The following is a 10,928-nucleotide window of genomic DNA, read 5'->3' on the forward strand; positions in this document are numbered from 1 at the left end:
CATGAGCTAAAGGTGCTTTTTCTGCAGCTTTTAGACAACGTTTGCCACACTTTGGTCCCATTGAAGTCAAAAGCGAAGAAGCTACTTAATTCAGATGGGCTGGGATTGCTTAATTTATGTCTTAATTTATGGGCCAGAAAAAGTATGCAAATGACTCTGTGGTCCAGTGGTTAGGGCACTCACCTTAGAGGGGGAGATCCCTATGCAAATCCCTTCTCTTCATCAGGCACAAAGGGGACTTGAAATAGGGTTTCCCATCTCCCATCTCAGTGTTCTAACCACTGGCTTAAAGGTTATAAGGGAGGTGACCATTTTGTGTGGTGCTAAACTGGCCCTAATTCATTCTTCCAAGAAATTACACTCCTAAGCTGTCTGACACCAGGAAAGGGAGGCCTTGGCTGTGCCTTGGAGTCACAGATAAGTACCTCCCTGAAGCACAGACTTCGGCACCAAACTCTGTGAGAGGGGTGCGGCTTAAGACACAGGTGACCAGTGGCTAGCTTATGTGGCTCCTTGCCTAGCTTATTGGCTTATGTGGATCATGTTCGCAGGCTCCTATCTCTCTCCATGCATTGCATAGGCAGCCTAGGTGCTTAAATCAGGTTTTCTGGATTCCATTCTTGTTCCAGTTATTTTCTAGGTGCCTAAAAGTTAGGTGCTGCAACACCTAATTCTCTCTGTGGCTCTGGGTCTATGAATCTATGAACCATTTTGAGCAGTTACTAGCAACCCCTCTCAGACACGAAACACTGAATGTTCCCAGTGGGCTGTTGGTCAAGACTTATTTTCAGAAAATATTCACAACTATTTTTCCATTGTGAAACATATTTTCTTTTAAAACTTAGTGACAATTAAAAAAACGGACATTTTAATTGAAATATGGATTACATATTAACTCAACATTTGCTGTCCTTTCATATATCCCCTTGATGACAATCCCTTTGAGACAAGATGGATTTGGCTTGATAGTTCCAAAAGTCTATTATGACTCCAAGTTGCAGTGGTTGAAGCAGAACATTATCATTTATGGACTGAATTCAATGTGCCAATAAATTACACGAGCTCAGATCATTTTATCACTCAGTTCCTATGTCTTTACTTCAAAACTAAAAGTAGTAATATTTACATTCCTTGCATTTCCCCAATATTTTCTCAACAGCTGTTTTCACCTCTTTGGTTTTCAGGCTCTAGATGATGGTGTTTAACATGGGCATTAACAACTTGTACTGGATGGAGAACATTCTATCCAAAACCCCCTTCTGAGCTGGGTATCAGACAACTGAAGAATCTAGTAGAATAAGGAAACCAGAGTAGGGGGGGAACTGTAAGTGGAGAAGGTTTTGTGCCTACCAACTGAGGAGCGTATCCTCAGGATAGCCGAGATGATGTCCATGTAGGTGACTAGGATGAGGAAGAATGTAACTGCAGACTTGTTTGTTCATAATCTTAACTTAATGCATTGGCTGACATATGGCAGTGTATTGATCATAAGCTATCATGGAAAGAATGTGAATTTCACCACAACCAGCCAGGATCTAGACAATGCAGCCCTTCACAGAAATGGTTTTCACCTGGATTAGGCAATTTTCCAGCATTTTAGGGAGTGTGACAAAGTAATAACAAATATCGAAGAAAGATAAATGGAAGAGGAAAATGTACATAAGAGTATAAAACTGAGGATCAGCCTCTGTCACCTGGATGATATCACACTCGCCATGAGGGTTATCAGATAAATAAATGAAATCATCATGAAGAATAAAGTTTGAATCAATGGGTCTTTAGGAGCTCCCAAGTGAATAAAATAGGTGGCAGTGGTTTGATTTTCTTTTGACATTTATTTAGCAAATCTATGACTTATAAGGAGAGAAGAGAGAACAAAATGAACAAATTTAATAAACATGAATGGAAATGTTATGACATTTTGATCGGAGCAGAAGGATAAATACAAAGTAGTCTCTATTGCATAGCCATAAAGACAGCATTGTCTAAGGACACATCTGATTAGAAAAAGCTAGTTTGGACTGGTTGTGCAGCTAACAAAATTACAAAAAGTGGAACAACTTAGACTTCACATTTTTATATACCATAGAGTACTTCCAAAGAGAAAGACTTTGTCTATGGTGGTAGCATCTAAACACTACACAGATACTTTAGGTCTGGTGCATAGATTATTTCATTGAGGATGCTTCCCAGGCTCAGGACTTGTCTACACTACAGCCGGGATCAACGCTGCAGTGATTGATCCACCAGGGGTCGGTTTAGCGGGTCTAGTGAAAACCCATTAAATCAACTGCCGATCGCTCAGACATCGACTCCGGTAATCCACCAGATCGAGAAGAGGAAGGGGATGCTCACCCGTTGACACAGCGTAGTGTGGACACTGTGGTAAGTAGATCTAAGCTATGTCGATTTGAGTTACACTATTCACTTAACTCAAACTGCGTAGCTTAGATCGACTTTCCCCTTTAGTGTAAACAAGGTCTCAGAGAAGTTCTGCCAGATGCTAGAAGACTCCTCATTCCCAAATGTCAGAACACCAGAGTGAGTCAAAGAAGAATCAGGCCCATTGACTGCAAAAGATGTACTCCTGATTTACCCATGGCTAAACAGAGAACCCAACTTGCTGGCTTTAGAAAAAAAATATTCCTGGTTTACAACAGTGTAAGTGAGAGGTGAATCAGACCTATTGATTCCAATGATTTAGCCTGGTATAAGTGAATAGAGTACCAGAACTGGATTAAAAAAAATCACCATTTGATCCAAGTGTTTCGCATTCTTTCACTAATGCCATGGTGATGGGCAGCCCTGGATTGATGTATCCTGTAGATTGAGCTATTTTATTAACTCCATAATGCAACAATGTGATATCAATAGGAATCCTGATTCCCTCCCCCGTCTTCCAGCCAAGCACCACTCCCAAAGCAGGGAATAGGACCCAGGAGTCCTGAGCCCCATCCTGCTCTGAACTAATCCACGAGACTCCCCTCCCCTCCTAGGGCTGGGAATATGGCCCAGGAGTCCTGACTTCCAGCCCCCCTGGGCAACAATTTCCTTAAAAAGAGGTTTCAGAGTAGCAGCCGTGTTAGTCTGTATCCGCAAAAATAACAGGAGTACTTGTGGCACCTTAGAGACTAACAAATTTATTAGAGCATAAGCTTTCGTGGGCTACAACCCACTTCCGAAGAAGTTGTAGCCCACGAAAGCTTATGCTCTAATAAATTTGTTAGTCTCTAAGGTGCCACAAGTACTCCTGTTATTCTTAAAAAGAGGAGAAAAGAACCACCCTCGGTGAAGATCATTTCACAGCTGGTAAGGTTCAGAGAACATTATTATACAGTAGAACCACAGAGTTGCAAACACCTCAGGAATGGAGGTTGTTTGTAACTCTGAAATGTTCATAAATCTGAACAAAACACTATAGTTGTTCTTTCAAAACTTTACCACTGGACATTGGCTTAATACAGTTTTGAAACTTTACTATGCAGAAGAAGAATGCTACTTTTAACCATCTTAATTTAAATGAAACAAGCACGGAAACAGTTTCTTTACCTTGTCAAATCTTTTTTTTCAAACTTTCCCTTAATTTTTTTAGTAGTTTACCTTTAATACAGTACTGTACTGTACAGTATTTCCTTTTTGTTTTTGTCTCTGCTGCTGCCTGATTGTGTACTTCCAGTTCTAAATGAGGTGTGTGGTTGATGGGTCAGTTCTTAAATCTGGTTTTTGTTACTCTGAGGTTCTAAAGTACCTAATGGCTCATATTTCCTCTATGTAAAAATCTAACAAAAATCTGGTTTAATTAAAATATATTAATACACTAAAGGTGAGACTTCCAAAAGTTTCTAATGGGTTTAAACACCCATTTTTTTTCTGATGGGAATTGGGCCCCAACCTCCATAAGACACTTTTGAAAAGCCTTACCCGACAGTTGTTGAAAATCAAGCAAAGGATATCAATACAAGAGCAAACATTCCCAGTTCATTGTAAACATTGAGATTAGTTGAATGGGCAGTTGAATGAAACATTTAATTGAATGGATTTACATTACATGAGAAATATGAGATTTCCCTCCCAATATTCTCTTCAGAGCTGTTTTCACCTCCTTATTTTTCAGGCTGTAGATAATGGGGTTTAACATGGGGGTTAAGATGCCATACTGGATGGATAATACCCTGTCTAGAACAACTGAGGAGGCTGAGTTGGGTCTCAAGTATCTAAACAAAGCAGTCCCATAGTATAAGGTCACAACAATGAGGTGGGAGCTGCAGGTGGAGAAGGCTTTACGCCTGCCCTCCACGGAGCGTATCCTCAAGATGGTGGAGATGATGTGGATGTAGGAGATCACAGTAGGGGGGAATGCAATCAATCCTAAAATTGCCGCAGAAGCGATAAACACCATTTCATTGGGGAGGGTCTTCATGCAGGACAAGTCTAACAGAGAAGGGAGCTCACAACTGAAACCACTGACTTGATTTGGCCCACAGAAGTGTAAATATGACACAGGAATGGTGTTTACCAGTGAATAGAATAAGCTAATTGACCAGGCACCACCCACCAATTGACTGCAAACTTGTATATTCATAGTTGTTGCATATTGCAGTGGGTGACATATGGCAGCATATCGGTCATAAGCCATCGCTGAGAGCATGAAAATTTCAGTGCAGCCTGTCAGAAGAATGAAGCACATCTGGGCAATGCAGCCATTGAAAGAAATTGTGTTCTTATCTGTTATGAAGATCTTCAGCATGTTAGGGAGAGTGACTGAGGAATAGCAGACATCAAAAAAGGATAAATGGAATAGGAAAAAATACATGGGAGAGTGAAGGTGTGGATCAGTCTTTATCACCAGCATAATCAGCATGTTCCTCAGCAGGGTGATTAGGTAAATAACTAAAAACACCAGGAAGAAGAAAGTCTGGAGCTGTGGATCATTGGAAACACCTGAGAGAACAAAATAGTTGATAGACGTTTTGTTCTCCACTGACACTTATTCAGCAAAATTTTGACCTGTAAGAGTAGAAAAATATGTAAAAAGTAACAAACATAAATAAAATAAATAGAATTTTATTTTGCAGAGATAGATAGATAGATAGATAGATAGATAGATAGATAGATAGATGAGAAATGAATCAGTAGTACTACATGACGGGGTGCAAAGTTTCCTGAAAAAGCAAAAACAAATGAACAAACAAAAAACAAACAAACAAAAATGAATCACAGACCCACTCAGTCATGAATGGAATGGAATGAACATTGGATGGAATAACATTTTTAATTATACAGGTATGGGTGAATTAAAAATAGCAGTCTTAACTGGTACACAGCAGAATGTGTTTGTGTGTGAGTAATTCTAATAATACACATGTATGAGTGTGTGTGTGTAAATTGGTGAGTGAAAACAGATGCTCTCTACACAGGGATAGAGGAAATGTTGGCTAAAACTTTTTAACTTGGCTGGTTAACGTTAGGCATTGAAAACCATATGTAGGCAACTCTGTAATTGGCCTGAACTTCAGAGATGCTAAGCCCTCCCAGATTCAACATCAATGAGAGTTCAAAATGCTGATCATCTCTGATAAGCAGGCTACTCATTTAGTGTGACGGTGTAGTGATTCCATAGGGAAAATATTTTTTCATTCAAAATTTTCAATTTTTCAGTGGAAATCCGATAGATAGATAGATAGATTCTAAAACACTAACATGATATTTTTCAGCATTTAAAGTACAAAAAACATTAAAAATGTGACTTTTTTCATTAAAGTACCTAATTTTCAGCTTTCTAATCCCAAACTTTTTTCAGAGGTTGAGTTTGCTTTTCTTATTAAAAAGGCTAATAAAAATCAAATCTGAAAAATTGTTTGTTTTGTTTTCTTGAAACCGAAAACAAAACAAACAATTCTTCCAATTTTTTTAAAGCAAAATTTTCTGTGAAAAACTGGCATTTTTTGGCCAGCTCCAACGATTACCACTCATGCTGATGGTGGCAATTGACTGTTTTAAAAACATGCTTTTGAGTTGTCCTAGAATAAAGACTTTCTAGGAGCATGGGCTATATGGTGCTATTGACACCAACAGCAGAACTCTCATTGTCTGTAACAGAATAAGGATTTGAAACGGTTCAGACAAACCAGCCTCATACTAGATTATTCTCTACAAACGAATGGGCCAGATATTACACTGCCTTGCCCTTGTGTAGTGATCTACACCAATATAAAAGGTATGTAAGACACAACAAAATTGGAACATTAACATTTTCCACACACTTTGTTCTGAGTTATGCCCAAGTATATATTCTGACACATGACACAAGATCGTAGGCAGGGCAGAACCAATTATTCAGATCCTCAGTTCATTTACTCAGTTTATTTACCAAATTATTTGGTTTTGAAAATGTCTACTCACCAGAATAATCGATCCTCTCTTTGTGATGTCTCTTGACTTTTGTTAGACTTGGTATCACAGTCCAGTACTGTAAAACATGGAGGGATTAGTCGTCACAAAGGCTAGAGTGTGATAAAACCAACCAGTTTTTTTGTGTTTTGACTACCTTGTCTCAGCCATGGTGAATCAGATAGACAGGCAGCCAAGCCACCTCACTTAGGATATGATCCAAAGGTTGCTGAAGTCAGTGGAAAGGCAACATAATTTGTTCTTTCTTGCCTGTGCTACCCAACTGTAATAATCTTTCCATTGCTATGTGAGTACAAAAGATACCTTGTTTATGTTGTAGGCTTTCTAGTCTTTGATCTTCAATTTTCCTGAAAATTAGGGCTTGGGTTATACAAATCTATCTATCTATCTATCTATCTATCTATCTATCTATCTATCTATCTATCTATCTATCTATCTATCTATCTATCTATCCCCATACATACCCATCACACACTCTCTCTCTTGCTCATTCACTCTCTTTACCTTCTGCATTCCTTTCTTTCTCTCTCTGTCTCACATAGTAAGTAAAATCATCAGGTACACCTTATCCTGAAAAGTCAGTGGGAGTGGATCAAATTTATATAGAGTCATAGTATATAGTTTATGTCACTGGCCCTCCCATGTTGGAAACAAAGATCTTTTATTTTCCTGACTATAAGACCAAGAGTTAATTGTTTCTGGGGAGTCTAAATATGTTCTGGTTACATCTGGGAAATGTACCTCCTGTTTAACAAGCTAACAGTGTGCTGGATCAGTAATGAATGAGCACTTTACAATGCATAAGATCTATGTGTTTTGCCTAATTTGTTATTGATTCATCTGTAGATCCTCAGATAATATAAATCACTGCAGATCCAGTGAAGTCAATGACAACACACTGGTTATACCAGCTGAATAACCGACCTGTTATTTCTACTGAAAATTATACATTATGACAGTGAATCTGTTCTGGGGAATGGACAGTGAGGCCTGGTCTACACTTACCCCCCAAGTCGAAGTAAGGTACGCAAATTCAGCTACGTGAATAACGTAGCTGAATTCGACATACCTTACTTCGAATTTACCGCGGTCCACACGCGGCAGGCAGGCTCCCCCGTCGACTTCGCGGTACTCCTCTCGCCGAGCTGGAGTACCGCAGTCGACGGGGATCACTTCCTGGTTTGATTTATCGCGTCCACACCAGACGCGATAAATCGAACTCGGAACTTCGATCCGCAGCCGTCGAACTACCGGGTAAGTGTAAACTAGCCCTGATTGTTAGATTTGGCTTCTTTCTGTCTAGCATAGACACTATCTGCCCCCCTCCCTCTTACCATAGAATCAGAGCACCTCACTATTGTTAATATAGTTATCTGCAGCACACCCCTGTGAGGTAGGGAAGTGCTATCATCCCAATTTATAGATGGAGAACTGAGGCACACAGAGACTAAATGACTTGCCCGAGGTCACATAGGAAGCCTGCAGCAGAGCAGGGATTTGAGCTCATCTCCTAAGTCATAAACAAGAACCTGAACCTGTGGATCACCCTTCTGTGGGGTCTTGCCCCAGTACATTCCAGTTGCTACTGTGAATAATGTTCTTGTTACCTTGTAAAGAAAATCAGCTAGATCCAGACTGAGATCTCTCCTTCATGGTAAGCAGTGTAATTGAAGCAGGGGCTTCATCTTAAAACCACCATGCATCAAGGCTTAAACCAACCCGCATATGTGGGGGACTGATCATTACATAATGTTCCATTGTAGGTGCAATTGCACCTTCCTCAGCTGCTGGCCACTGCTGGAGACAGGACAGTGACTCATAGGGTGCACCCAGCATGGGGCTAACTTCCTTCCTGTCTGCTAGCCAGCCTGTGTCACTCACTCATGGGTTGGAAGTGTGGCGAGAATTTCTTCTCAGATTTGAGTCCAGGCTGCTCCTGACTGGCTGAGGCCAGAAGGAAAGCAATTGTGCGAAAGTCGGTGGAGTTTAGCTAAGGCTCCATTAAGGAGGGATCTGGTGTGGGCCCAGAATGTGGGCCTTGGATCTCAAAGAACAACTTGCCCCACAGTAGCAAGACTCTGCGGAAGACTATTTGCACAAACTAAGCTCCAGCTAAGTTCTGTGTTAAGGGCTTAAGAAGGACAGAGCTGGTGTAGGGGTCCATGTATGGGAGAATTATACCCTTTAAGGGGGAGTCAACTTATGAGAATAAGGCCAGATTCTGCCAGACTACCTCACATGGAGTAACACCTGAGCCCACATCCACAAAGGGACTTAGGTCTCTAAAGCCCAGATTTAGGCACCACTGTGATCCACAAAACCCCGCTAAGCTGCCATGCAACCCTGTAGGCACCTAAACTGACTCAACACCTAATTGTTTGCTGTTCAGGTTACCTAGGTGCCTGTGTTTTTGCCTTTGGACATGTGCCCTGCTGCCTCAGGGAGGCACCCTTGTGCCCTTCTTATACCTAAGCTGCAGGGTGATCCTCCAGGCAGCTGAAGATAATGATTGCCCTGCCTGTTCCATCTGTGGGGTCCAATGCAGTAGCTGTGCTCAGAGCCTACCTGACTCCACACAGAATACCCCCTAGGAGAGCAGGCAGACATCTCTCCTCTGACCTTTAGCCCAGTAGCTAAAGTACTCATCCAGAATATGATGGATCCTGGTTCAAGTGCCCCCCGCCTGATGGGAACAGCTCTGCACAGGGGTGTCTCATAGCTCTGGTGAGGGCCCCAGTCACCGCTCTTGGGGATATCCTGTGGTGGGTTCCTTTCACTCTCCTTTTGAAGCTGTTCCACTGTGTACAAATGATTAAATGCCCAGAGAGAGCCTGTGAATGACTCTCTACAGCCCAGAGGGTTGGGTATGGAGGTGGGAAACCCCTATTCAAATACTTTACCAGGCAGATGGGGAAATGAACTGGGGTCTCCTGCATCCCCAGTGAGTCCCCTGAGCTCTGGACTAAAGGGTAACATCAGCTTTCCCTCCCACCTATCTTCAACTTGTTTGAGAATCACACTGGGCCTGAGGGGTCCTGAGGCCTAAAACTTGTCTACACTACGAGAGTAATTCGATTTCACTTAAATCGAATATGTGGAATCGATATTGCAAAGTCGAACGTGTGTGTCCACACTAAGGACAGTAATTCGACTTTGTGAGTCCACACCAATGGGGAAAGCGTCGACATTGGAAGCAGTGCACTGTGGGCAGCTATCCCACAGTTCCCGCAGTCCCCGCTGCCCATTGGAATTCTGGGTCGAGCCGCCAATGCCTTCTGGGAAAAAAAATGTGTCGAGGGTGCTTTTGGGTAACTGTCGTCATCCGTCCGTCACTCCCGCCCTCCCTGAAAGCGCCGGCAGGAAATCAGTTCACGCACTTTTCTGGTCAGTGACAGCGCGGATGCCACAGCACTGCGAGCATGGATCCCGCTGCGACCATCGCTGCAGTTGTGGCCGTTGTCAACGCCTCGCAGCTTATCATACACCTTTCCCAGAGGCAGAGGCAGATAAATCAGGCGAGGAGGCTACGGCACCGCGGTGAGGGCCTGAAGTCTGAGAGTAGCACCGGCCTGTCAGAAAGCACGGGACCCAGCGCCCAGAACATCACGGTGACAATGGGTCATGTGGATGTTGTGGAATGGCGATTCTGGGCCCGGGAAACAAGCACGGACTGGTGGGACCGCATAGTGCTGCAGGTCTGGGATGAATCCCAGTGGCTGCGAAACTTTCGCATGCGGAAGGGGACTTTCCTGGAACTTTGTGAGTTGATGTCCCCTGCCCTGAAGCGCAATGACACCCGGATGCGAGCAGCCCTGACTGTCCAGAAGCGAGTGGCCATAGCCCTCTGGAAGCTTGCAATGCTGGACAGCTACCGGTCAGTCGCGAACCACTTTGGCGTGGGCAAATCTACCGTGGGGGTTGTTGTGATGCAAGTAGCCAACGCAATCGTTGAGGTACTGCTCTCAAAGGTAGTGACCCTGGGAAACACGCAGGCCATCATAGATGGCTTTGCCGCGATGGGATTCCCAAACTGCGGTGGGGCTATAGATGGAACTCACATCCCTATCCTGGGACCGGACCACCAGGCCAGCCAGTACATTAACCGAAAGGACTACTTTTCAATGGTGCTGCAAGCACTGGTGGACCATAGGGGACGTTTTACCAACATCAACGTCGGATGGCCGGGCAAGGTTCATGACGCTCGCGTTTTCAGGAACTCTGGTCTGTTTAGATGGCTGCAGGAAGGTATTTACTTCCCGGACCACAAAATAACTCTTGGGGATGTGGAGATGTCTACAGTGATCCTCGGGGACCCAGCCTACCCGCTAATGCCCTGGCTCATGAAGCCCTATACTGGCGCCCTGGACACTGAAAAAGAACTGTTCAACTACCGGCTGAGCAAGTGCAGAATGGTGGTGGAGTGTGCTTTTGGGCATCTCAAGGGGAGATGGAGAAGCTTACTGACTCGCTGTGATCTCAGCGAAACCAATATCCCCATTGTTATAGCAGCTTGCTGT

At 43.1% G+C, this 10,928-nt stretch overlaps 1 protein-coding gene across 1 annotated transcript; it reads right to left on the minus strand.

The window, feature by feature from the left end:
- Positions 1-4,039: 4,039 nt before the first annotated feature.
- On the minus strand, positions 4,040-4,861 carry LOC135886221 (olfactory receptor 5V1-like). Its single transcript, XM_065414057.1, has one exon. The coding sequence runs from the start codon at positions 4,859-4,861 to the stop codon at positions 4,040-4,042; it is 822 nt and encodes a 273-aa protein (XP_065270129.1).
- Between the last annotated feature and the right edge of the window lie 6,067 nt (positions 4,862-10,928).

This window comes from Emys orbicularis, chromosome 12 (assembly GCF_028017835.1).
Source record: "Emys orbicularis isolate rEmyOrb1 chromosome 12, rEmyOrb1.hap1, whole genome shotgun sequence".
NCBI classification, from domain to species: domain Eukaryota; kingdom Metazoa; phylum Chordata; order Testudines; family Emydidae; genus Emys; species Emys orbicularis.